The sequence below is a fragment of the Meriones unguiculatus genome, chromosome 11 (genome assembly GCF_030254825.1).
Source record: "Meriones unguiculatus strain TT.TT164.6M chromosome 11, Bangor_MerUng_6.1, whole genome shotgun sequence".
Classification (NCBI taxonomy): Eukaryota; Metazoa; Chordata; class Mammalia; order Rodentia; family Muridae; genus Meriones; species Meriones unguiculatus.
Genome location: NC_083359.1, coordinates 54,235,278 through 54,261,884, shown reverse-complemented (window position 1 = coordinate 54,261,884; position 26,607 = coordinate 54,235,278). Strand labels below are relative to the sequence as shown.

General features: G+C 49.4%; 1 protein-coding gene across 23 annotated transcripts in view; it reads left to right on the top strand.

Moving 5' to 3' along the window:
* The window catches only part of Nfasc (neurofascin), a 168,528-nt gene that overhangs the window by 82,294 nt on the left and 59,627 nt on the right, over positions 1–26,607 (top strand). For 11 of the 23 annotated variants that reach the window (XM_021636360.2, XM_021636376.2, XM_060364287.1 and 8 more), the window contains exons 3-9: positions 7,673–7,853; positions 12,836–12,853; positions 13,614–13,719; positions 15,904–16,100; positions 16,440–16,562; positions 18,564–18,734; positions 22,599–22,649. In XM_021636360.2, coding sequence (XP_021492035.1) covers positions 7,673–7,853; positions 12,836–12,853; positions 13,614–13,719; positions 15,904–16,100; positions 16,440–16,562; positions 18,564–18,734; positions 22,599–22,649 — 847 coding nt within the window. Of the gene's footprint in view, positions 1–7,672; positions 7,854–12,835; positions 12,854–13,613; positions 13,720–15,903; positions 16,101–16,439; positions 16,563–18,563; positions 18,735–22,598; positions 22,650–26,607 lie in introns of those variants that run through there. The other 12 variants (XM_021636373.2, XM_060364282.1, XM_060364300.1 and 9 more) reach the window with 4 other exon arrangements.

The following is a 26,607-nucleotide window of genomic DNA, read 5'->3' as shown; positions in this document are numbered from 1 at the left end:
GATTCTGATGATAGCTGAGCCACTCAGATTTGTTTTTCTGTATAAACCAGTGGTCCTCAGCCTTCCTAATGCTGTGACCCTTTGAAACTGGTCCTCATGTGGTGACCCCCAACCATAAAATTATTTTTATTGCTATTTCATAACTGTAATTTTAATACTTTTATGAATCATAATGTAAGTATCTGATATGGAGGTTATCTGACATGTGACTTCTGGGAAAAGGTTGTTGGACCCCAGGGTTTTGGCGGCCCGGTTGAGAACCGCTGCTATAAACCACTTGAGAATGCTATGGGTTTGCATTAGGAGTGGATTATTTTCATTCTCTGTTTCAGCAGGGGGTTGGGGGAGTCTGGCATGGGAGGATGAATCTGAGCCCTGACAGACCTCCCTCAAGAGTGCTCCTGCACCCTCAATCCAGCTCCTTTGTAATTCTTAGGCAGGCTGTTTTTGGGCAACTATCATGAGCAGCCTCGCTGCCTGTCTTTTTAATGGGAGAGGCTGGGGTTTGCGTTGGCATTGGGGGCCTTCGTTATATCTCTGCTCCCCCACAATTTCCTGCAGCAGTGATGTGTGAATGTGTTCCTTAGTTGGTTCTTGTAGTACTATTCTAGTCACATGATTAGCTTGTTCCAAGAGCTAATTGCTGGCATGTGTCCTCAGCTCTCCTCTGTTGGTGTATCCCTAGGCTTTAACTCACGCACAGAGCCTGGGAGAACCTACAAGACTGTCATTCATGGCTCTGAGGCATTTCAAACGGAACTTACCCGGTGCCAAGCCCAGTCTCCCTGCACCCGACCATGAGCCCACTTGCTCCCCCTTCTGTGCGCCCAGTGTCAGTTCACAGCAGCAGCTAGTCCACTGTCCAACCTGGAACTCTCCGTGCCATCTTCTGTCCACGGTGTCAGCCGTGAGAGCGTGCTGCTTGTGACCCAGGAATTCCCAAATCTCAGGAAGGCCTTGGAGATGAGACAGGCAGCCTTCAATGTGTCATTCTCCCCCTCCCAACCCTTCCCAGGTCAGCTGTGGATCTAGAGTTGGCAGAGGTGGTAGCACCAGAAGAGGAGGTTTCTGAACAGATCCCTCCTGGGCTGCACCCAGAGCAGGGGGATGTGTTAGGGCAAAGCAGCCTGCCATTGAGCTTTATCCCAATATCTACCAGGGGGTCACAGGTCAACCTGAACTAGATTTGACTGGTGTGGAGAGAAAATAGACATTCCTTGCCTTCCTCAGGACCTGTAAACTCACCAGGAGCAGCTGCAGAAGCATGGTGGGTTTGGTGTGTGGTGGGTTCTTGAGCCTGTTCATCTGTTCTCAGTGACCATGGAAGCTGGGGATGCAGGTTTACTTCCATTTTCAAGATTAAAGGACAAAAGTGGGGGAAGGGTAAGTGTCAGGACCGAGACCTTCATTAACATTCAGGTGAGATCTGAGCGTGCAGAAGTTCACAGAGCTGGAAAGAGGAAGCCAAGATTTGAGATGCTCCAGCTTGTTCCAGTGGGAATTTTATTGGAGCACGGGCTCGCCATTCATTCCACGACGGTGGCTGCTCTCATGCTCTCATGGTAAAGGAGTGAAGGCTGTTCTTCTCACAGAGCTTAGTCACTTTATTCTCTGGGCCTTTTCGGAGAGGTCTACACCCTTATTGTGACACTGCTAAGCCCTTCCAGGAACAGAGGACAGCCAAGTGTGGAGGTCATAAGATGTCACTGGGCCAGGAACAGTGGGGTCTGAGTAGAGAAGGAGAGGCTCCTGATGTCTGAGTGCTACTCCTTTGAAAGGAGCACTAACATGAGCACATGGGATGATGGAGATGGAAGAATCACACTATCACAACCTGGGGAGTGGCTTGGATGTGGTGGTCAGCTAGGAGCTTGGTGTAGCGGTCTGGGTGTGTGAAACGTGAAATGAGTGCCAGTCTGGGGACGGGAGGGGAAGAAGAGACACCGGGAGGTAGACAGCCTTGTTGCAAGCCATAATTTGAGGTAGCATTTGAGGGGGATTGCCAGTTCAAGTGATCTAGGTGGGCACATTCAGCAACGATGACGGTAGAGACAGATGATGAGACCCTCGTGGGGACAGTGAGAACAGAAGGCAGAAGGGAGCCCAGTAGTGGTCAATGCTGCTGTGGAGAGAGGTCTCAGTGGGGGCCCTTAGAGGCCAATAGAGGGAGTTAGTACATTTTCAGACATCCCCAGCAGGTTGGCTAGCATATAGACTGAGAACTCAAGATTTGATCATGGGAGGCCAGTGGGAGTTCCAGGGTGTGGTTGGATGAGGAATACAAATAAATGAGTGAACGAAGAAAAACATTAGGGCAGCTTGTGAGAGGAGACAGCGGTAGCTATGGTAGTGGGATACACAAAATGATCTCTTGATTATGTGAAGCAGGGAATCATTTGGGAAGAGAGTTGTAGTTGGTGGCCAAGGACTGAGGGCTGGCAAGGGAGGGGCTCTTTTTCTATCCAGAGTGAAGAGCTGTGGGAAGCATGGTATTCACCCTGCACTCTGGGGGTAGTCCTCATTCTGACAGCACCATCTGCTCTGAAAGAAAGAAGACCCAGCTCACCCTCAGACAGGGTTTCCCTGTGTAGTCCTGGCTGCCTTGGACTCACTTTGTAGACCAGGCGGGGCTTGAATTCACAGCGATCCGCCTGTCTCTGCCTTCCCAGGTGCTAGGATCACAGGTGTGCACCACAACCAGCTACTAGAGGGATTAACATCTGTATCCGTATAATGTAAAAATCTGATAGCTGGCTCCCAGCGTGATGCTGCTGATTCAGAGGCATTAGGCCCCAGCCTCTCCTTGTTCTCTCTCAACTGACTGAGGTGTTGGTGTCCCAGAATCCACTTGGAGACCTTGACACCCTTGCAAAACCCTGCAGGGTCTCTCTTAAGAGAAAGGGAACTGGCCTTCCCCGGTCATCTCAATGAAAGTTCCCACAGTGTTGGCTCCTAAGTAGTTATGGCTGGTTCAGGCAGTGTTGATTGTCTGAAGTTTTGGGCCCCACCCTGAAACTGGGGTGGAGTGAGGTCACTCTTGGAAAGGTCAAGGGAAGATGTCTCCTAGGAAGGGAGCAGTGCTGGGCAGGAGAGAAGAGCCTGGATGCTGAGTGAGCAGCCTGTAAGTGCCTACTAGATCTCCTGTGCTTGACAGACATCCTGCTGATGGAATGAGATGCTGCCTCCAGCCACAATGAACTCGGGTGTACAGCTGAGGAGATGGGTGGCTTGCTGACACAAAGAAAGAACTAGCACTCATTACGATGAGAATATCTCAGAACGCTTTGAGAGCATATAAGATAGGATTTCCTCCATACTTGGTGGGAAGGATTGGCATGGGGAAGCCAAGGAAGAATTCCTGGTGGAGGTGTAGCCCAGCGACCTAAGTCTGGGTGATGAGAGTCGGTGAGAAGGAAAGCTGCTTCAGGCAAACTTGGAAGACAGATCTGTACAAAGAGCATGTGGAAACAACAGTAACCACCCAGAATAAGGGTGAGCAGGAGAACCTAGCAATTCTGAGCTGTCCAGCAAGGGAGCCAGCCACCACCACTTGCATGTGGCAGGCCCTAGGGCAAGCTAAGAGTAGGCAGGCTTCATCATGGGAAAGGGAAGGCCCTGAGTGTGTGGAAAATCTAGAGGGCATCCTGGCAGCAGGGCATCTTAGGTGCCTGAGGAACGCACAGAGCTTCCGTGCTTGGTCCTGAGATGGAAGCGGAGCTTTGAAGAGGGAAACTGAGTTCTCCGACTGTTAATCACTTTCCCCGTCATTGTGACACATATGGAGAAAGTTGCCTTGGAGGAAGGAAGGTGTATTTGGGCTCACAGTTTCTGAGAATGAAGTCCACGGTCGCTTGGTTCCAACGTTTCTGGGTCTGAGGAGCAGACCAGCATGGGGGTGGGGTGGGGTGGAGCAGCGCTGCTGGCTTCTTAGAGAACTAGGCTTTGGGGACAAAATCCAGTCATTAAGTGCCCGTCCCAGGGGCTCTGCATGGTGAGGAATGTCGAATCACCCTCGAGTGATACAGTTCATTGATGCGCTCGCCTATGGGAGGCACCTACACCTCTGCACCTATGAGTGTGGGTGGATTTTGCAACCTTGAAATTATGTGTCCTGCTCATTTCATTTTGGTCATTTCCAATTCATTTTCTGTTACCCGTTTGGAAATGTGGGGTCCATGAAAGTGGATAAACCTTGTTTCCACCCACACGTGAGTTCCCTAGGTCAGTGCCTGCATGGTGGGGGCTGCAGCATGGACCGCTGCTCGCCTGCACATTTGTGGCAGCTATTGCTCAGGGGACCAGAGCCACCAGCTGAGCCATATCTCTGGGCTGCCTGTCTTTCTCTGTCAATTCAGACATATTGTGACCACTGTCACAGCCTGCCTGAGACAGGGCTGTGGGGAGATCCTGAAGGCGACAGCTTGAACGAGGGAGCTGTGGGCACCTATCCCATCTGCCGGGGACAGCTTGTAGAATCAACACCAGGGGCCTTCAGTCTGGGGTGGGGGGATACAAGCAGGACCTAGAGAAACAAAAGGGAGAAATAGAAAAGCAGGCTGTGACAATGAAGGGATAATTCTGTAACTACTCACCCATTGTGGATCTCACCCAGGCTGCCAGAACGTGTGTGCCCTTCATTCCTGGAAGAGGAAACTCTGATCTGTGGTGGCAGCAAGCATGTGTGGCGCTTTTGCTGTGTGCCCCCACGCATGCTGCGCGATTCCTGGAGGAAGTACTTCTGTTTAAGTTTTGGGAAAACTGCCAGATACTGCCTTTTCAAACAGCATCTTCCCTTTGGGACTTTGCTGTGTAACAAAGACAAGGAAATAGTCCTGGTCTGGGCGGCAGGACATCTGGACTCTTTTCTTAGTTTTGCAAGGACCAGCTGGGTTATCCGGAGCTGATCACTTACCCTCTTCTGGTTATTGATTCATCTGAAAAGTAAGGGGATTGTTTAAAATTAAGTAGCTTGTATAAACTTAAATAACCTTTGAGTTTTCTTCTTTTAACATTTGTTTAGGGGGGAGAATGAGTTTTTGAGAACAAAGAAGGAGAGACTTATCAAGCAGCAGAACGTGGCTGTCTTGATGTCCTTTGTCTACTATGCTGTTAAACTGTGAATTTCAAACATCCCTAACAGCTGGGCTTTTTCCTGCCAGTGTGTTTCTGGTTAATGAATAGCTTCTGGCTTCCTGGTTCCATCAAGATTTCCAGAATGAAAATCCCTCCCTTTCCAATCTTCTGCCACTTAGCAGGTCCTGAGCCAAATGTGGTGGTCAGGGAGCTCAAACTGAGCCCTGCTACCCCTTCTCTGAAGGAAAATCTGGCCTTCCCTGATGCAAGCTCTTCCCATGCTGAAACTTCAGCTGATCAGGCCGGTCTGTGAAGATCTGTGTACATCAAGGTGAAGCGTCAGTGGCCTCTGGAGAACAATGTAATGGCCATCTTGGAGACCTAACCCTTGTGACACCTTCTAGCCTAAGGGCTCATCCTTGGAAGATTTCCTACTCTCTTGTCTTCCTCCAGCTCATTGGCTTCCTGGCAGCATCTGACCTGCAGGAAAGGAGATTTTCCCCACTTTAGTCTCCAATTTGAGCTTCTTGTGCCACCTGGTTCTGAAACAGATATATATACACACACACACACACACTCGAGTACTCTGCTACCACTAACCCCAAGACTCAGGGATCTTTACAGAAGAGGGAACAGAAAGATTATAAGAGCCAGAAGTGGTAGATGACATCATGGAAACTGTTTCTGGACACAACAGAGCAGCTGCAAACCTGAACACACAGTGACTGTGTGACAGCATGCACAAAACCTGTGAGAGCTCCAGCCACACAATCCACCACTAGCCAAGGACCTATTGACATGTGATAGCTGCTGGGAGAGAGGGTCAGTTTCCTCTAGTGACATGACCCTGAGTAGGGCCAGAGCAGCGCCACTCCCAGGAGTAGCTGAGCAACACAAACTTGACTGGATGGTATTTTTAAAACGCAGAAACAGAAAACTCAAACTTGGTTAGGTGAAAAGGGGATGTAGGGTAGGTGGGGGCGGGAATGAATAGGTTCAAAATACATTTTATGACATTCTCAAATAATTAATAAAATATTTTAAAAATAATACCATCTACATAGCTTATTTCACTCATTCATCCACTTGCTCATTTTCTATCCATCCTTATACCTGTCTGTCACATATTGTGAGGGGTGGCTATGTCTTTGGTACTGTGGTAAGTTCCCGAGACTGGATGATAGACAAACTCTCCCATTTATGGAGCCTTCACTTGACTTTAGAATGAATACAAAGTAAAGGATGCAACCATGGGAATAGAAGTGCCTACGCAGGAACACTCAACTTAGCAAATCTAAGAGGCCAAGATCACTGGTTGATCTGCACAAGTGTTAATCATGTGGTCAAGACATCATACACTGCGGCCCTTGAGGAGAGCACGCCAAGGGAGATTGAGAGAGATCAGACAGGCACCTGGCTTGGGCCTTCAAGCCAGTAAAGAAGGTTAGCTTGAACTTGGGGAGAATAGTGAGAGGTGCCTACGGATGGCATGTTTGTATTTGTGCTTTAGAAATAACAGTTCTGGTCACAGATGAAGGATGGGGCAGGGTGGAGGTAAGAGCAGCCTGAATACTTAGGAAGCTATTACAGTTACTCTAGCTCGGAACACTGGTGGTCAAAACCAAGGAGGTGTCCATGGGTAGGGAGGCAGGTGGATGGAGGCTAGATACACACATGTGTGTGCACACAAACACACATACCACCCCCCACATACATACCATACACACACACACACACACACACACACACACACACACACACACACACGGTAGAGAGGCCTAGTGTTGGGCTCAGTTGCTGAAATGTGAGCCAGAATCCTTTATTCTGACTTGGTGACTGGTGGTGTTTCCTTCTGCAGGACTCCAGAACAATGGCTTTGTCTCCGAGGAGCTCTTCCCCGGGCACTGTTCTCTACCAACCTAGGATGGGTGGGTGGGTGGGTACAGCTGACTATGGGCTTCAGGTTCCAGCCAAATAAGGCAGGACTGGAACTGAGGAAAGTGGGAGGGATTCTGGACATGCTGCCTGCTGCCTTTTCCTTTGACTTGGCCCCGGAATGCTGGCAGGCTGGGGTAATTAGGAGCTTCAGGCAGTCTTAGAGTGCTGATTTGAGTCCCTTCTCCATGGGTTCAAAGAACATCAATGCACTTGTTCTTATCCAAATGCATTCTGCTCTAGGCATGCTCAGCAGATGGTCCAGGGACACTTTGAGCTTGGTACATCTCTTCCAGGCCTCTAGGCCAGTTTTTTCATGACTGCTCTCTGCAGAGTTGTTTTTCTAACATACTGGGTCTCAACTGGTGGGGAGTTGTCTTCTTGGGACAGGCAGAAATATCCAGAGATGTTTTTTATTTTCAGTGGGGCTGGCTAGGCTCTACTGACATAGGATAGGTAGAGGCTTGGGATGCTTCCAACACCCTGCAATAGACAGAACAGTTCCCATGCCACAGATTGTTTGTTTCCAAGGTTAGAAACCCTGGTCTTGGGGATCCCCTTCTCTGTAGCCAAAAGGCCCTGTGAGTCTTTCAAGACTCTGGGGGTGAGTAGAGCAAAACATAAGTTCAAGAAAAACTAACTGGCTATCGTTTTCTTTCTCCAGCTGAGCACTGTCTGGAAAGCCCACGTAGAGCGGCCCAAGGCATCGAGAGTCTGTGGGCTGGGCAGCAGGGAGCAGGGTCTGGTGCTGACGATGGCCAGGCAACAGGCACCACCCTGGGTCCACGGAGCCCTCATCCTCTTCCTCCTCAGCCTCGGAGGGGCCATTGAGATTCCGATGGATCGTGAGTTCTGTGCCCGTTCTTTCTGTTTTACTCCTGATATTAGAGGAGTGGGTGTTGGGGAGAGAGGTCAGGGAGGTGTGAGGGAGAGAAGGTGACAGCATATCCCAGGCTTCAGAGCTGGGTTTTTCTCCAAAGACTTGATGGAGGCTCCAACTGGGAAGTTGAAAACCAAGAAAGCAGGCCTCCTTTTAGGATGGATAAGCTGGCATCTGTGCTACCTGAAACCTACTGAGTGGAACCAAGGATAACATAGTTTGGGATTCTGAGAGCCACCTGGAGTTCTTCCCTCTCTCCTACTTACTTGCAAGCCCACCGCCTTGACTTACCCTTTTAAGAGCAGTTTCCAGGATCAAGTGTGGTGGGCTGTCCTTACTAGTCTCTCTAACTCAATACACCAGAGCTGATGCCCAGTTTTTGCTAGAGTAATACAGAAGATGGTGGATTGGATTGGGAAGAGGATTGGGAAGGACATTATCTTTGCAAAAGGCACAGCCAAATGAGGCGTTGTGCCATATTAATATTACCATAGGAGAGCTGGGCACAGGTTCTTTCTGCTCTAGTATTCCCTCAGCACAAGAAAGAAAGAAAGAAAGAAAGAAAGAAAGAAAGAAAGAAAGAAAGAAAGAAAGAAAGAAAGAAAGAAAGAAAGAAAAAGTTGCTTCTGCTACTGCTGGTGGGGCCCTGTCTGACCCTGGCATGCTGAGCTAACATCTGGATCTATATCTGCCAACTCTGTTGCTGCATTCACCGATGGCTGTTGACCGGTGCCTCATTCCTAAGCCCTGTTTGGCATAGTTTCCTTTCGCCACAGTTTTGACACTTATGCCGGATGTCTTAGAGTCCTAGCATAAGGTACAGACAAAGCACCTCTGCCCCCTGTTCTCTGGGTCAAGGAATTCATGGAGCCCATGTGATGCCAAGATAGATTTGGGCACTCTCCAGTTAACAGATGACTGAAGGAGGTGGGAGGTGAAGATGTCCTCCAAGATGGCCCCCACAGGCCTCTAAAGCCAGACCTCCTTCACCCCAGTAACAGCTATCCAAAAGGAGTCTGACTTGTGTATGACAAAGACCAGTAACAACTATGACTAGATCCCAGAAGCAAGCTGAGCAAGACCACTGCTGCCTGAGTGTGTATACGAGAAAGAGGGGCGAGCTGTGAGACAAGCGTTCCCATGGTGACCGTCTGTGGTTGGCTCAAGGAGAGATCTCATTAACAGCCAGGCCGGCAATCTAATAAGCAGCGTGATAAGGGTTCGTCCCTGGAGAGGAAGGTGCAGAGGAAATTGGGTTATTGAGAACATGGTGAAGGCTCGTTTCTCTTTTGCCTTTTCTCACCTGCTGTTAGATTCCCGGGGCTGGTGGGGGAGGGACGCTTGCACAGTGAACACATAAATAGATAGTATGGGCTTCTTTATTGATAATCTGGATTTCCAAGCTTTACTGGGGATGGAGCTACAACAGGAAGCCCATATACTGCCTGAGGCAGAAGGCTGAGGACACTGGCTTCCTCACCACTCACCCCTCCCCATCCCAGCTTCCTGGAGGAGGACAGGGAGAACCCTTCTTTTATGTTGTATACACAGACCAGGCCATTCCCTGCTTAGGGTCACACCTCTCAGTCAGAATGAAGTCTGGGTCTTTTGACTCTGCTGTGGCACGTTGATCCTGCTTCTTTTCAGTCCTTGGACATCGGTGGAATTGCAGCTGCCCTAGGCCAGACAGAAAGCTCAGAGCTGGGCTGATCTCACCACATTCTGTCCTCACAGTGAAGTCAGGAGCGGGTGCCATCCTTAGCTGACGAGTTAGGAAGCAGAGAAGACACAGAGGCAGCACCTGGCAGTAGTACCTTTCTGAGTGACAGGAGTTTCTCTGGCACATGGCTGTAGTTGGTCTGGGCTGTGTCAGGATGGACAGCCCATAAAGCACTGTGCATCCCTGGCTGCTGCAGCTCATCTCAATGACTCCTCTGTAGAACAGAATGACACAGCAAGGGCAAGTTTTTCTTAGCAGGTGTCTCCCCCAGCTTAGCCAGAGCCCTTCCCACATCCTCTGAGAGTCCTTCCATCTGTGCTTGGGACAAGTCAGGTGTTCCTAACTCACCCCCTTTGTTGGTAGGGTGAGGCCGAGCATCTCCAGCTAGAGACTGTCCTGCCAGGTATCTTCCTTATTCGCCCTTCCAGGGCATCCTCTGTGCCTCTAGAGCAGGGACACTGCTTTCACTCTAGGGCTTGGCACAGCAGCTTTCTGGAGCAGCACGCTGGATGACTGCACAATCCCTTATTGAAGTGCTCAGCCTCTGGCTCCAACTGCCTTGCCAGCGAAGTCACACGCCACCTCCCTTCCATTAGCCTGGAGGAGAACTGCACGACCTTTGAGGGTGAAAAAAGTAATGTGTCATCTCATCAGCCAGAGTGGCTTTTCCAAAAAGTGAGTTTTCTGGGAGCGTGCATATACTCTCATCCCCCTTCCACTCAAGGAGATTTAGCATTTCTTCCTAGGAGCCCAGAGAAGAGGACAGTAGAGTGAAGAGGTGCCCCTCCCCACCTCATTCAGATAGTACCACGGGATGTAACACCTACCCCACATCCTCCTGGGATGAACCCAGAGACCAACTACCAGAACCCAGGAAAAAAAGAAGGGCATGAAGACAGAGCCTGGAACCAGGGCAGGCACCAGCTCAACCCAACAGAGATGGATTAGGAGACTATTTTCTCCTTCTTGGGCTCCAAAAGAACAAATTCATTCTCCACCTGACATCGCCAGACAGCAAGTTCTGTGAAAGGAAAGAAGAGCATGTGGTGGGGTGACAGTGAGAAGCACTGTTGTCCTTGTCCTCAGACAGGCTGTCACCGCCACTTTCTCTCTATCATAGCTTGTCTTCTGGCATCATTCAATCCCAGCAGTAAATTCCTTGGGAGCACAGTGGTGACTGAGATGTTATTGTCCCATTCGGCAAGTAGGTCCCCAAGAGGCCCTTAACCAGATAGGCAGTATGGGCTCAGGAAAGCAATCAGCCAGTTCCAAGCTGTCTTGGGAATCTCTACTCACAGAAGTATCTTCATTTTCCTTTGATCACAATGTCAGGGACATGGCGTCATGCGGCCCACACCCAGCTACTTCACTTCTAAGGATGGATTTCTGAAAGCTCTGCAACAATCTCTGGGGACACTAGTACCCATGCTATCTCTAAAGCCTGCTTCCACAGGACTAGCCATGTGCCCACCCCTCCTGATGCCTGGAAGGGCACCAGAGCTTGGGAGCAGGGTACATGAGGACCAAGAGGCATCATTGTGTCCTGAAATGAAGCCAGAGCCCAGCTAGTGGTCAAAAGAAATGTGCTTAAGGACCAGTCCTGCCTCTCTGAAACTGGCTCCGTCTCTCCCTCCTCCCGTCCTGTGCCAGCCACACTGGCTTTCAGTCTCTTTAGAATCACTATCTTGGCAGGAAAACCACATATGGGTGAAGGGAACCCCACAGAACCTCTCTCTGTTCAGAGCCTCATGCCTTTCCACTCCAGTTTTTCATTCCTTTGTTTCCAATCCAGGCAGACCTGGACAGGTGAAAAGCAGAATGCCCCTTCATTACTCCAAGGGCCACACCACCTGGCTCATGAAACCTTTTATGAAAGACCATACCATGAAGCCTTTCCTTTGCTGACAGCCTTCACTGAGGCCTGCCCATTCCTGCCATGCAGGAATGCCATGCCAATCCATTCATTCTTTGTGTCCTTTTCTGTGCTACTGTGATTCTCTTGGACCTGGGTGATCCCTGGCTCCCTGAAGGCTGTTCTCTCTTAGCCTGCACCTCCTTCTCTGAGTCTTTTCACTCTGGAGGGAAGGCATCAAGACCACCACCACTCTGCTTCACAGCACACTTCCTCATGTTCTCCCTAGCAGCACCCACTCTGAAAAAGGCAGCCCAAGTACTCATGCATGCCTGACACCTGCACCAGTGTGGCACAAGGACATCATTTGCTTCCTTGTGGTATCATCAGGAAAGACACCTAGAGTCCTAGAGACATATTTTGTCTTTTCTCCACATCTGTTGGAACCAAGGCTTGCTTTCCACATCTAAAATCTGGCCACCCATGCCACAGTTTGTATTTCTCAGCACCACCTGGGCATTTGTCAGAAATGTAGAGTGGATGCAGTTTCTTGGTAGAGCCTGGCATTGGCAAGGCCCTGGGTTCCATCTCCAGCATTGAAAGAAACAACAAAGCAGAATACAGGCTCTAGGGCCAACCATCTGAGCCAGAGCTGCATCTTCTCTGGCAGTGGCTGACTCACCTGCTTGTTAGAGTGTGAGAAGCAGGGACATACCCGTCCTGGTCCATGTGTTCAGATGGGGCTGGTGAGGAGGTGTGCCGCCTAGCTCTTTGCCCCATCTGTGGAAAATACAAGAAGGAGTGGTGGGCTTGGCCACATCCCAGGATTCTGTCATTCAGGAACAGGATTTTTGTAGAAAATACTTTTATGTAAGAGAGAAATGGTATAGTGAGGGAATGAGGTGCTGGATTCTCAGAGCCTCTATGCTTAGGGCCTTTGTCTCATGAAAGGTTCAAGTCACTCGTTCCCTAGCATCTCTATGCAGACCCTGTGCTCCCGCATCCCTCAATGGTGTGAGATACGAGGGAGCATCTGAAGAGTCTCTTTCAGGCCTTGTCATTTGGGGATATTTGGATTTGCCTGGTAACATCTCCCTTTGGTCACGGGTCCTGTCCACTTTGTGGTTTTGCTCTCCCGAGTGATACAACACCTTTTCCATGAAGTATTTGCAACGAGTAATCTCCACTCTGGCCTGGTTGTTCTGCCAGGTTCCATATCTGGGAGAAATCCCCATGTCCATTGCTGTCCCCATGTCTCCTCATCCTAACTCTGCATGCTAGGACAAGAGGACACCTGATGGCTAGCTGGTCAGTTGTGTGTAATAACACTGTTCTCCTTCTCCCCCTCCTAATGCTAACCCACTGGAACTAACAGCAAGCATTCAGAGTGAGCGTAAGTGCCTCCTGTTCCTCTCTGCCCTTGAGCCTCTGGGAGGTGGGAGAGAGGGAGGAGGGGCTGGGAAAAGCCGGCTGAGAAGAGTGGGCTTGAAGTCAGCGGCCTCTTCACTGACTGCCCTCTAGTGAGTCCTTTACCAATGGAAGATAACTTCCCCAGGAAATAGGGGTGGGGTGGAACAAGGGATACAGGTAGGTGGTCAAAAGAGTCTATGGATGGCAGCTGGGGTGCCCCATCACTACTGTAACTCCTCCCGTTGGAGGCTAGCACTGCACCCCTGGGTGCGCCAGCTTGCTGGTACACAGGGAAGCCCCTGGGAAGCTCTAAGTGACTGAAGCCTCCTTTGGCTGTTGTCTCAGCAGTCTGGCCATCTGTTGAGATTCATGGCTCAGAACCATCCCAGCCCTAGGTCCAACAACCATAGCTGGTTTGTTTCTGTATCCATTCAGCAGACATCTAGCAGGAACTGTTATGCCCTGTGCACTGGGATGTAAGGCTGGGTGAAACAGAGCCTGATTTCACTTGTTTAGAGGGAGACTGGGTCTTCTTAAAGGTGTTCCTGTGCTCAGACTTTGACATCCACCCCTCTCCTAAACCAGTTTAAGAAGCTGCATCTTTCCAATAAAGCACTACTCATCCTTGCTTGCTTGCCCACTTGCCCAAGTGGCTCCCGAGGCTCTTGGCTTTAGCCACCCTCTAAGACAAGTTCAGGGCATGTCTTGCAGTTCTGAATTTTGCCACATGTGTCTTGTTGCAGTGACCCAACCCCCAACTATCACCAAGCAGTCAGTGAAGGACCACATTGTGGACCCCCGTGATAACATCCTGATTGAATGTGAAGCTAAAGGGAACCCTGCCCCCAGGTGAGTGGAGGGAGAGGGATCTGAGAAGCCACTGTTGAAATGACCCACTTGCCCCACCTTGGTCATACTTAAGGCAAGCAACTGAAAAGCCTGGCACAGGGCTGGAGAGATGGCTCAGTGGTTAAGAGTGGGTACTGCACTTGCAGAGGCCCTGAGTTCAATGCCAAGCATCCCTGTCAGGTGGCTTCTGCAGTTCTAGCCCCGGGAGCATCCACTGCATCTGGCCTCCACAGGCATGGGCAGTCATGTGCACATACCCCGACTCACACCCCCTTCTCCACAGATAATTGAAAGCAGAACGCAGCTTTTAAAAATGTTTGGTTCATTCATTCAAAAAAATATCCATTGACACCTACTAGTGCGACACAGGAGGGCTGGCTTGTGAGAAGCAGATGTGAATTGGCCACGTGGCTCAAAACAGCTGTGCATAGATGCTGCAAAGAACTGCCCTTGTTTATTTATGGGGTTTTTGCCAGTTTCAGAGGAGTGGGAAATTTACCTCATAAGGAAATCAGGCTTAAAGAAATGGTTTGTGAAACCCTGGAATCTCAGTGTTTACCCCAGGCTGGCCTCAAACTCATCGTTCTCCTGCCTCGGTCTCCCCTTCTAAGTAGTAGGGTTACAGGTTTATGCCACTAGACCCTATTAGACATTACTTTCTGACTTTCAGTATAACATGTTATGCTGTCCTATGTGGCCGTCATGCACCCCATGTTCAGCTTACCCCTCTTCTTAGCTGACTCAAGACTTTCCTTCTGAGCTTGGTTCTCCTCAAAGGAGAGGTCAGTAGACAAGAAGGAAAAGCCCACCCTATCCAGACTGTTCTGTGCTGTTACATGGATTTATTCATTCACCCCTCTTCCTCTGTGGCAGGGCCAGTGTCCTCCTGAGGAAATATGGAGATTTTAAATGACTTTACCACAAGTCACCAGCTTGATTGAGCCAAGGGCAGAACCAGGGTTTAGCCCCCCCCCCTTGACCACCAAAGCAAGATGTGTTTCTGCCAAATGATCAAATGATACATCCTAGCAAAGTGAAAAAGTTAAAAAATGTACATTCTCAGAGTAGCAGAGTGTGTGCCAGAGAGGAGGTTTGCTCTAGCCCTGGGTTTGTGTGAGACAATCAAACCAAGAATAATGAGCCGAGAACAAGTCTTTCATCCCAATGGAGTCACCCTATAAGAGAAGTTGGGACATGGTGACCATGCCTCTCAGATTGACCTTTTCCACATGGATCCTCTGTGGGAACAAGGACTCTGAGCTGTTCCTGTCTCTTGTATTTGTACCACAACAGCACAGGGAGCCAAAATGTGTGCTGCTGGCTGCAGCATCCTCTCAGGACAAACTGAGGGACATGATGATGATAATGATGATGATGACGATGACAACAACGAAGACCTCTCCTCCTCCTTTTCATTCTCTCCTCCTTTCCCATTCCTTCTCTTCCTCCTTCTTTTCAGATGAACGGTAGAACTTAGATCCTTGTACAGGCTAGGCAAGCGCTCTTCTCTTGAGCACCCACCCTATGCCCAGGCCCAAGGAGCCATTTTAGGCTTTTTCTAGCTCTGATTCATTAGCCTGCCAGTTCGTTCAAAGCTGCCCTTCCATGGTTCCCATGCCGCTGTTCCATGGTCTTCATGACGCACTTGTCCAACAAGGAGCAGGTGGTCTCTACCATCATGTTGGCTTCAGAGCAAATTATGCTATGAAAGCATGGCAGAGCGGAGGTGGCAACCTGGCAGATGTAGGTTGGTGAAATAAGGAGTGTGCATTCCTGAGAGGATACTAGGAATGTCACAAAGTAAAGAAAACAGCTAGCTCTGGGTTTGTTTGTTTGTTTTCTGGTTTGAGGACTGTTTGTTTATTTGCTTGCTTGCTTAAGAAACCACTGGCTACCCCTGAGTTATGTGCTCAGAGAATAGAACCCACCGGAGAAGCTGAGTGCCTGCTACCCATAGCCAGCCTTAGCTAGTAGTAGCACTCATAGTATGTGTGGTCCCAGTAGACATGACTCATATATATCCTTTATATTCTCCCAAGCTTGTCAGGTGGCTCTACCCAGCCAGGACTGGCTCCACTGGCATGGAGGTAGGGTGATGGGGTAGAAGTCTGCCATGGAGTGGGGACTAGGAACTGGTCCACTCTGGCCCTTACTTATGGTTGGCCTGCCTCCTGTCATCCACAGCTTTCACTGGACTCGCAACAGCAGATTCTTCAACATTGCCAAGGACCCTCGGGTGTCAATGAGGAGGCGATCTGGGACCTTGGTGATTGACTTCCGCAGTGGTGGGCGACCTGAGGAATATGAAGGGGAATACCAGTGCTTTGCCCGAAACAAATTTGGCACTGCGCTTAGCAACCGGATCCGCCTGCAGGTGTCCAGTGAGTGCCAGGGACAGGTGCTGGTGCTGGCTCCCCAGTGGGTGGGAGGCATGCAGGACTCCCTGCCCTCCATGGGTCTCTCCCACCCCAGAAAGATTCCTAGAAAGAAAACTTCCAGACTAGTCAGTGCATCCTTACCAGCTACGCTGAGCACTGGAGGAGGGGAGAGGAGAGGGCAGCTGAAGATGAGTGCCCACTGTCACAAAAAGCTCCCTACTTTCAAGTGTCACCCTGTATGTGTTCTCTCTTGCCTCCCACACTCTCCCATATTTCCCCTTCTCTTGAGCCTGGCCAGCTCCGGATGTCAGCTGCACTTCACCCTCTTCTGTTTCTCTCCAGAATCTCCCCTGTGGCCCAAGGAAAACCTGGATCCCGTTGTGGTCCAAGAGGGTGCCCCCTTGACACTGCAGTGCAACCCCCCACCTGGCCTCCCGTCCCCAGTCATCTTCTGGATGAGCAGCTGTAAGTTGGGGAAGCCAGGCCTCACGAGCGCCCAGCTTGGGAGGCGGGGCAGTGGACCGGTTGAATGGGGGAGAGGGAGTATGATGGTTAATATTAATTATGAACTTGACAGTCTCTAGAATCCCTGTCTGTAAGGGATTTCCAGTTAGGTTAATTGAAGTGAAGAAACCCACCCTAAATGTGGGTGGTAGCCATTTCATGAGCTGGGATCCCAGATTAAAGGAGATAGCGAGCGGAGCAGCAGCTCTGCTCCCTGACTGTGGGTGCCATGTGACCAGCCGCCTCATGTGTCTACCACCACTGCAGGCTTGCTCTGAATCTTTAAGCAAAAAGACAAACAGCAGAACAAAACCACCAAGAACCATTCCTTAGGTTGCCTTGGTTCACAGAGATGCCACAGAGGTATGGAAACGCATTTGTGGGCTCTCTCTGATTGGGAGCCAGCCTGTGAGAAGCAGCTGGGAAGTGGCCGTGTGGCTCAGAACAGCTGTGTAAAGAGGCTGATGCTACTGTGTAGTCCTGAGCAGTTGCTTCAGAGCCTCCGAGAGGCTGGCTTTGAACAGTCATTGTTCCTCTTTCCCGTCACATTGTGGGGAAGGATGCCTGGCTGTCAACTGGTCGGCTCAGACTCTTCTCTCACCTCTTCCATCACACTTATCACTAGATTAGGTCCATGGCACCCACTGAACACATCTTAAGGCCCTCCTCATCTTTCTGTTCTCACTAACATCTCCTCGACCCAGAGTCTTGTGAGCTTTCATACTGGGTCTCCTTCCTAGGCTTAAAGAGCAGAATCAGTTATCTTCATTCACATGCTTTTGCTGGCTCCTCTCTTGCCTCAGGACAAGCCCAGACTCCTTTACCTGGGATAGTCGCCTTCATGACCTGGTCCTTTTGTCTCTAGAGCCCTTCCCCCTCATCCCTACGCCTTTCAGCTCCAGGCTAGGCCATGTCCCTCAGCCTCCAGACACACTCCCCCAGCTCCTCAGAACCTTGTAGGTTTGCCTGTGTGCCTGACACAGACATGCAGACTTCAGGGTTCTACTCAGGCACCCCTAGAGGACAAGGTCCCCTCTGCAGTCCCACCCTTCCCCCCAGTGCACCCTCCACTCCACTTATCATGACCTTTATCTCCCTTCTCTCCTGCTAGACTGAGGGTTTGTCTTTCTTTCACCCACTTCTGGAACATGTGATCTGTCACATAGTAGGTCCTCAGCAGATCTTTGAGGAATGAAGAGCTGAGCACCCGTTGTGGGACAGTTGGCATCACTGACATGAAAAAGAAGTTACGGGGACAGGAAGTAGATCAGCCTGGAGTGTCAACAACCGACAGCTTAGAGAGCTGATCCTGTGTTAACACCAGCTCCTGAAAAGCAGAGCAGCGTTGACATCCTCGGCCACTCCTGTGGTGCCATTCACTCTCAGTTCTGCATTTCCCTTCATTCAACAGTGTGCATCATCAGTTAGCATACGTTCCACAATTATAACCAAGAATTGCTTTCTCCCCTAAGGGTAAACAAAATAAAAGTCCATATTATAATTGATGATGGCCAATTGTTGTTTAACTACAACAAGGCCAAGTTTGGGTGTACTTAGCACAGTACTGAGAGCACTTGTGTCTTCTGGTCTCAGCTGGGTCCTGAGGTGTAAAGAGGAAAGCATGTTGGCTATTGCCTATAGGATGCTCCTATACTAGTGTATGCACTTGATTCCTGCTCCAGGAGCAGACAGAAGCTTGTCTTCTCATTCTGGCCTTGAAGTCAGTCAGGTTGTGGCATGAACAGCAATTAGAAATGTAGTCACAGAACCTGGACAAAGGGAACATGTCCATCTGGGTTTAACTACACACCTGGATGCATTCAACCCTCCACTATCCTGCTGCAGAGCTGGGAGGAGCTAAAAGGTAGCAAGCTCCAACCCCCCATCTAACCTTCTGAACACTGAGATGATTACCACTGAATCAGCCAGCTAATCTCCCGCCACCCCTCTGCTTCCCCACAGCCATGGAGCCCATCACCCAGGACAAGCGTGTCTCCCAGGGCCATAATGGGGACCTGTACTTCTCCAACGTCATGCTGCAGGACATGCAGACTGACTATAGCTGCAACGCGCGCTTCCACTTCACCCACACCATTCAGCAGAAGAACCCCTTCACCCTCAAGGTCCTCACCAGTAAGTGCAGGCCCTGCTTGGGGCTGGGGTCACAGGAGGCAATCCCTAAGAGCACGTGTCACACATACCTGGGGCTAGCTCATTGTGCCTGAGCCACTGCCCCTGCCTTAAGCGTCGACACAGGATGCAGAAGCCTTGTGTCAAACCTAGCCCTATGCTCAGCCAGTGCTTGTACTTTGATAGGAATCAGAGCCATGTACCAAGGTCCAGTCCTAGATTACCTCAACAGCCTTGAACTCTCTCAGGGGCCCTTTGCTCTCATTCAAAAGTTCCTGGAGTTTGAGTGAGGTGACTTTCAGTGACCTTCACATCACGAATTGCTATTGTGCACTCAGCTTACTTCTTTCCTTTCTAATCATTGGTTGCCTTTGTTTCTAGAAGAAAGCCGGCGCATATGATACTAGGATCAGTGGACACATCGAACAAATTTTGCTTGGTTCTGTAATATGTATTTGCTTTGTCTATAAAATGCAGGTTTATGTTCTACTTTTTTATCCCCTGACTGTTTTTTGATAATACCAAAAAACAAATTCACATTCCCTAACCCACTACAGTGGTTTCTTTCTCTCTCTCTCTCTCTCTTCCTCTCTCTCAGACAGGGTGTCTCTGTGTAGCCCTGGCTGTCCTGGACTCACTTTGTAGACCAGGCTGGCCTCGAATTCACAGAGATCCACCTGCCTCTGCCTCTCTGAGTGCTGGGATCACAGGAGTGTGCCACCATGCCCAGCGTGGTGGTGGCTCTCTACAGAGGCACACTAGGACAAGCCACGTGGTCCTCAGCTTGTTCAATAGCTTGTCTAGGTTTGTTTACACCATGGATATGTAATACAGCTAGAAGAGGACCTTCTAGAGAGTCTCTAGTCTGTCTGACTCATGCTGTGACTATCATTGTCAGTGTTGCGCTGTGCATGGTGAGGAATGTGAGGATGACAGGCTAGAGCCACCACAGGTCAAAATGAGGCTGAGCCTCAGCTTCCCAAGGCCAATCTCCAGGGTCTCACACTGCTGGGGAGTCCCCTGGGGGGAAACCTGGGTGGACTTGTTCAGCCCTGGTGCAGGCCTCTTCAGTCTACGCTGGTGACAGGCAGGTGCACCATGGCAGCCACACAACCTCATCTCTTTCCTTGGGGATGGAACACTCACCCACAAGGAGCAGCTTCCCCTTGCTTGATTCTCAGGGTTTCTTCTTTTTTCCCTTTCCTTTCCTTTTTTAATTTCCTTCCTCTGTTCCTTCTCCCTCTTTCTTTCTTTTCTTGCTGCCTCCTTGTCTATGCTCTGTCTTTGCCAGTGGGTGTTGTCTGCCATGATGGGATAGACAGCCCACAGGATTGCTCAAACCCAGGAAAGGGCCCTGCCTGATGTTCCAGAGTCCCTGGCTCTCTGACTCCTGAACCCACCCCAGGAGACTCCTGAGAAAGGAAGTTGATTTGCCTGCTGTGCTTCCTCAATATACTTCAGGTGACTGTCTGCCAGCTGGCTAAATGAGGGAGGACAGTGTGATCTGCCCAGGATCTCTGAGTGGCCTCAGTCAGGACAAGGGGGGCAATGAGGAGGAGCCAGTAGGTGGAGCAGTGCTGTCAAGAGAAGAATGACCCTACACAGCCCTCATGTTCACCTAGGAAGGGTGATGCTGAAAGTCAGTCTGTTCCAGGGCATGAGCCAGATGCCATGCTGTTCTGGCAGAGTGTGGGAGTATGTTCAGGATAAATGACACTTAGCAGTAGAACTTCCCAGAAGCATTCTTTAGAGGATGTAAGTAAAGGATACTTGTTTCTGCTTTACTTTGAGTCGCCTGTCCCATTGGAAACTCTCTCCTCCAAATGTCAAGAACCTGAACAGAATGCTACCAGTTTCCTGGAGCACTCCCAAGAGCAACTTTGGCTAGAAACAAGTTCTGGGCATCTGAGCCAGCCTAGAATTGGGCACAGTTTCTTAAAATAGAACACTTGGGCTCTGTTGACTTTCCTGTCTAGAAAGGGCACAGGCTTTCTCTACCTCCTTCAGAACCAGGTCTGGGTGGGAAGCCAACCTGTCTGTCTGTAGTTTGTCTTTGGGGAGGACAAAAATCTGTCTTATTATGCTATTTTTATTAATTGCATCAAAGGAAAGGGGAGAAAGATAAACATATATATTAACATATATGTGTATATCAAAATACTGGGCAGTCTAAAAATTCTTTCTAATCTGTTTTAGGATGAAGTACAAGATAACCAGAAGAGTCAGGTTGACAAAGAGATTCAGTCCATAGCGTGACAGGCACACAGTCTCTAGTGCAACAGTAAGAGGCATCCTGGTTAAAAAGGAAGGTATCTGCCTAGGCAGGCAGTGGAGTACCTCTATGCTTCTGCTGCTGCTCGGCATTCCTCAAGAACAGTCTCCCTGAATATACATGCTCCACAGCTACACTGAGATTCGCATTGCATATCGGTCTTCCCCTGGAAGAACCTCTGTTATACCTGGTACCATAGGAGTGAAAGAGAAGGGCCACTTTCAGCTGAACTTGCCACTGTGTCCCCCAGAGGAAGACAAGAACATTCTCTTCCAAGCACTGTCTCAGCCCTGCTACCTGGTACCACCTACCCCTTCATTCCACTGTGGACCAGTTCCCACCTTACAGCCCAGATCCATCCAAAGCAGCTCCAAAGCAGCTAGGTCTATCTCAGCTAACACCACCATGTGAAGTAGTTCTGAAAATGAAAGCCTTCTCATTGCTGGCTGTAAAGCAGATTGGGGATGCAAGTCATTGCCAGAACCCCAAAGAAAGAACCCACATAGCCTCTTTCAATTGCTTGTGGTGGGATTTGATCTGTCTTTAAATATGCAAATGTTCTAACACAGCCCCTGGCCTCCCCCAGGAAGTTGAACTATGTCCTGGCTTGAGGGAATGGGGAGCTGTCCACTTGGCTTCCAGTCAGTCAGCTGCACGCTCTCTCCCCTGTGGGGACCTGTCCGAACTTGAACCCTGTAAGAGGATGGGTAGAGAGTAAAAAGCTACTTAAGGAAAGAGGTATGTTTGTGTCCTGTTCTGAAGGACCGAGGGCTCTCTTAGTCACCTTACCTTGGAGTGGGAGCCACTGGTACTGCTTTTTAAAGAAAGTCCCTGCCCCCACGCTTACCAGAGAGCTGTGGATCTCAGGTGTGGGACTCATCCCCTCATCTTGCTGTTCTGACCCAAACTCTGCTCTTGGAACCTCCACCAGGGTCTCCCAGCAGAGATCTGGTCTACAGTGATGGCCACCTGGTCAGATCATAAGGCTCTTGTTGCTGGGGTCTGCAAGGGCTCCCTGTCCCTCCCTGCTGATGACTGTCTTTCCCCCTTACCGCCCGACACACACACACACACACACACACACACGCACACACGCACACACGCACGCACACAAGCTCATGCACACGCACCCCTACACCCTGCAGCCTAGCTGCTGCCAAGCAGGGCTTTGCTGTCCTTCGCAGGTCTCACTAATGCTCCTTTTTCTCTAGCTGGTCTCACCTGGAGTCCTGGGGCCTGGGGAGAAGCTGGTTCAGAACCAGCCACAAGATGCTACAAGACACTCTTACCTCATTTGTTCAAAATGTAGATGGACCAAGCAGAATTCAAGCCTAATTTCTTTACTCTCAAAATAATCTCATTTCATTAGTGCTTTCTTTTGCAGGATTTAACCACTTTGTTTCCTTTCGAGCTGTTTTTGTGTTGATTGTTCTCTACCAATCGCATTTCTTTCCCAACTGTGCCATTTTCTTTGCAAAACCCCACTGGTGCTCTCCTCAGTTGTGTGGCTTTGCGTTTCTGTTCTCTGCCTCCTCATGTTTGCGCCCACACCTGCTGCGCCTCCCTGTTTGCTCACCCTCTTTTGTTTATTGCAGACAACCCCTATAATGACTCGTCTTTAAGAAACCACCCTGACATATACAGTGGTGAGTCCGGGAGTAACTTCTCCTGTCCTAATCCACTTTGGCTAACTTGACTGATACTATGACATTAACTCCTGCTGGGTGACAGAGTGGACAGCTGGCCAGGCCAGGTGCGAAAGGGACACCTCAGGATACTGCCAACCTGGAGCAAGGTGGCCAGTGGGAGCTTGAAGTGGCTCGCATCAAAAGTGTTTTCTCCTTGCCCCTCCAATGTACAAGTCTCAATTTGCTGAAATCTCTAAAGGAAGTTTTAAGCAAGGCAGATCTCCATGGAAGGCTAAGCAGAGAGTTAAGGATCAATGGTAGATGGATTGAAAGTGGACTTTTGCACCACTGTGTCCAAAATATCTGAGAAGCAATGTGAGGAGATGAGAGATTTATGTCGGCTTAGAGTTTCAGAGTATTTTAGACCATCGTGGCAGGGAAGCAGAGGCTGCTGACATCACAGCAGACTAGGAAGCAGAAAGCAAGGCAGAAACCCCAGATGTCCTTCAGAGAACCACCTCTAGTTATCCACTTTTATCAGCCAGACCTCACCTGAATGTCCCACCCACCCCTAAACCATAAGCGGAGCATCAAGCATGAGCCAGGGCAGGGGTACATTTCAGATTTAACTGTGACAGAGGGTATTAAAGAATAGGTGAGAGTCCACAGTTAGGAGGAAACAGGAAATCAGGTTCCTATTGGTTGTGTAAAGAGCACAGTCAATTTCTGCTAACTCTGGGTATGAATTGCCTGCTTTGAAGCCTCGATTTTTTTTCCTGAGACTACTGCATCACAGCCAGGGTCCAGACCTCTTCAAAGTTTCCCTAGTGAGCTGGAGAGATAGCTCAGCAGTTAAGGGCACTGACTGCTCTTGGGGAGGACCAAGGTTTAATTCCAGCACCCACATGGTGACTTGTCTGTAACGCGGTTTCGGTGAATCGGACACCCTCTTCTGGCATCTGCAGGTATCAGGCATGCACTTGGAGCTCTTACATATAGGCTAGCAAGATATGCATATACATAAAATCAAAATAAATAAGTCCCCTTTTAAAAAAGGATTTACGGTTTCCCTAGAAAAATGGTGTTAAGAATTCGGGTCAGTGTTCCCTCTCCAGGGGAGTATGAATGAAGTTGTCCATCCAAGCCTCTGACACCTGTGTCAGAGGCTTCTTCTCCCTTCCGCTATCAAGTACAAATCCAGTGCCCACCATCTGCGAGTTATGGAACAATAACAATGAGTTGTAATTTTAACAAACCACAGCTGGCTACTAGGTCTGATTAATAGCGGAACTGGCTATTTGCACACCTGAGTCACACCACGCTGTGGCTTAAGAAGGCCTCGTGTTCCTTGAGCAGCCATTGGACTCAGCATTTGCTAGCTTTGGCGAAGCAGCTGGTCCCGTCATCAGTTATGCTTCCGAGCTTAGCTCAGGCCCCCAAGGGGATCTTTGGGAGCTCAAATAGGTAGGAATGTCTTTCCTGAAATGGCTAATATAAGCAATGATCAGTGTCTGGAGTGGAGGATGGGGTGAGAATTGAGAGCCAGGGGGAAACAAAGGTTCCAACTTGGCACCAAGCAGCAAGAACCATGCTGAGACTCTGCTGAAGAGACTTACTGCCCAAGGAAACAGGAGCCTTTGTTGGATTCTGGGGGTTATTTGTTTTCGGGATAATGGGCCAACCACCGCTGTGTCCAAAGTCCCAGAGCACTGCTGTGCAATGTGCCTTTTTCTAAATTGAACCCCAAATATCTATTGTAGGAAGTGCTCTGAAATCCAGAACACATCAGAGCCCTGAGAGGTCAGCTGGCTCAAGTTCTTTACTTTGTGTAAGGCAGGGAAATGTAAAGTTGTTTTATCCATGGAAGATAGCTGAGTGATTCCAGCCATATAACCCAGACTATCTCCAGAGGCCAACGTGTTTGTTTGTTTGTTTTTGTTTTGTTTTTTTAAAGAGAATAAGTGAGATTTGTGAGAACCACTCAGGACTTCACATAGAGTTCACATGGAGACTGAGTCCTGGTCCTCAGTCCAGACCAGGACAGGGCTACCATAGCCTGAAGCTGCTGGGAAGGACATAAAGTTAAAACGAGGCACATATTTGACAAAGGACAACCAAGCTGATGGTTTTAGAAAGAAAGAAAAAACAAGAAAGTAAGGAAGTTCTTCTTGAGTACATAGAGCTGCTACCCAAGGGACGCTGTAAATGACAAATGTCCAGCACATACCTCTCTTTGGCTCTGAAATATGGCATGCTTCTTCCTAGCAGTAGGGCCACCCCATTCTTTTGTTTCCTTCTGATGATCTGCACAGAGAGCTGACAATCTTTGGACATGGGTCAGAAGCCATCTCCCCTCTGATTGTCAGAGAAAGCTGCTTGGGTTTCACTCGGGCCAGAAAGCAGATGTTTTATCATGTGCACCTGGAGGTGTACAGGGCAAACCCAGTCTCTGGGACATACTACTAGGTGACAGTGGACAAACCACTTAATGCTTTAGAACTTTGATTTCCTTGTCTGCCAAACAGGCAGATTACTAGCCTCAAAGATGGTTGTAAAGGTTAAAGGGTCCATAGCCTGCTAAGCTGCTGTACACGCTGACAATGTTTATATATAGCCCATTGCTGGACTTAAAGGGAAAAGTTTTATGTGGACTGGGTTGTATATAGGCCATCTGTTTCTAAATTAAGGGAGATGCAGAGAATTTGCAGACGCGGCTGGGAGAGAAAGGCAGGCACACTTTCAGGAGAAGTACTCCACAGGGAGAGACATTAGGGTACACTAGAGAAATGAAAGCTGCCCAGATCCCAAGCTCTGCTAAGAAATGGGTAAGAAGAAAAGCTGCGACCATTGTGGGCAGGATTTGAATTAAATTTACAGAAGAATTTTCCTAACAGCAAGACATACCAGATGTTTGTAGACCAAGAGGCACACTCCCCCTCCTCCCCACCCACCCCTTCCCATACCTTTTGCTCAGTGTACCTAGGGCCAGAAAGATGGATGGCGTGCCGGGAAAGGGAAACCTGCCTCACATGTCTCCAGGCAGGCCTCAGTTCCGAGAACTGAAGGCAGCAGAGAGACCTGGATGCAGGGCCTAGCGGCCATAGACAGCTGCATTTGGCAACGGGCCCCAGATGCAGCTGATGTATTGAGCCATTGTTCTGCTGGCCAGCAGCTCTGAGTGAAGGGAATGGCTAAGTTTGTCGGCACTTTTGACCTTTCTCAATAGGAGACAGCCAGAAACTGTTTCTCCTTTGACCCTTAAAGCCAATTTGATTAAAGTTGGGGTCATGACCTGATGTCCCCTGACTGACCATCTGGCTCTATAGATCCATGGGTCTTTTCTGCACTTACAAGGCCCATCCATCGGCAGCTTTTCTTAAATCCATGCAAGTTTGAATTTGGCATCTGGATCCTAGGTTTCCTTGGTCTCGGGATAGACCCACCCTGAAGACTGGAAATGGACAGAGCACTCCTGCCTCAGTGAAAAGAGCTGCCCTGGCTAAAGCATCTTTTACCACGATAGAGTGTCATGCAATAGTTACCTCTGTCTTAGTAGTTCCTGTGTTTCCTCCAAGGAAAGAAACCAGGCACCCTGTCTTGGGAACAGGGACTCCCAGGGACACCAGCCAGGTCCTCTTCCTTAAGTTTTCTTGTGATCCTTCCTGTTCAGCTGACATGTCATCATCAACTCCCTTTAGCTCCAGCCTTCTCATTCCTCTGGAAAGCTGCTAGTCACCATGCATACCCCTATGAATCCATCTGACATTCCCTGGAGCCTCCTCATTTCCTCCCCAGCCTCTTGGCTCTGAGTTTATCAGGTGCTGCCAAGGAAAGCTGGGATCTTAGATGGTGACCAAAGCAGTTCCCAAGGACAAAACACCATTCTCCTTCACCTCTTGGCCTTTTGGATTTTGAGTTCCTTTGGTTATTAGTAATATATTCTGAAGCTGCCTGTCAGAAATGGGGACAAGTGACA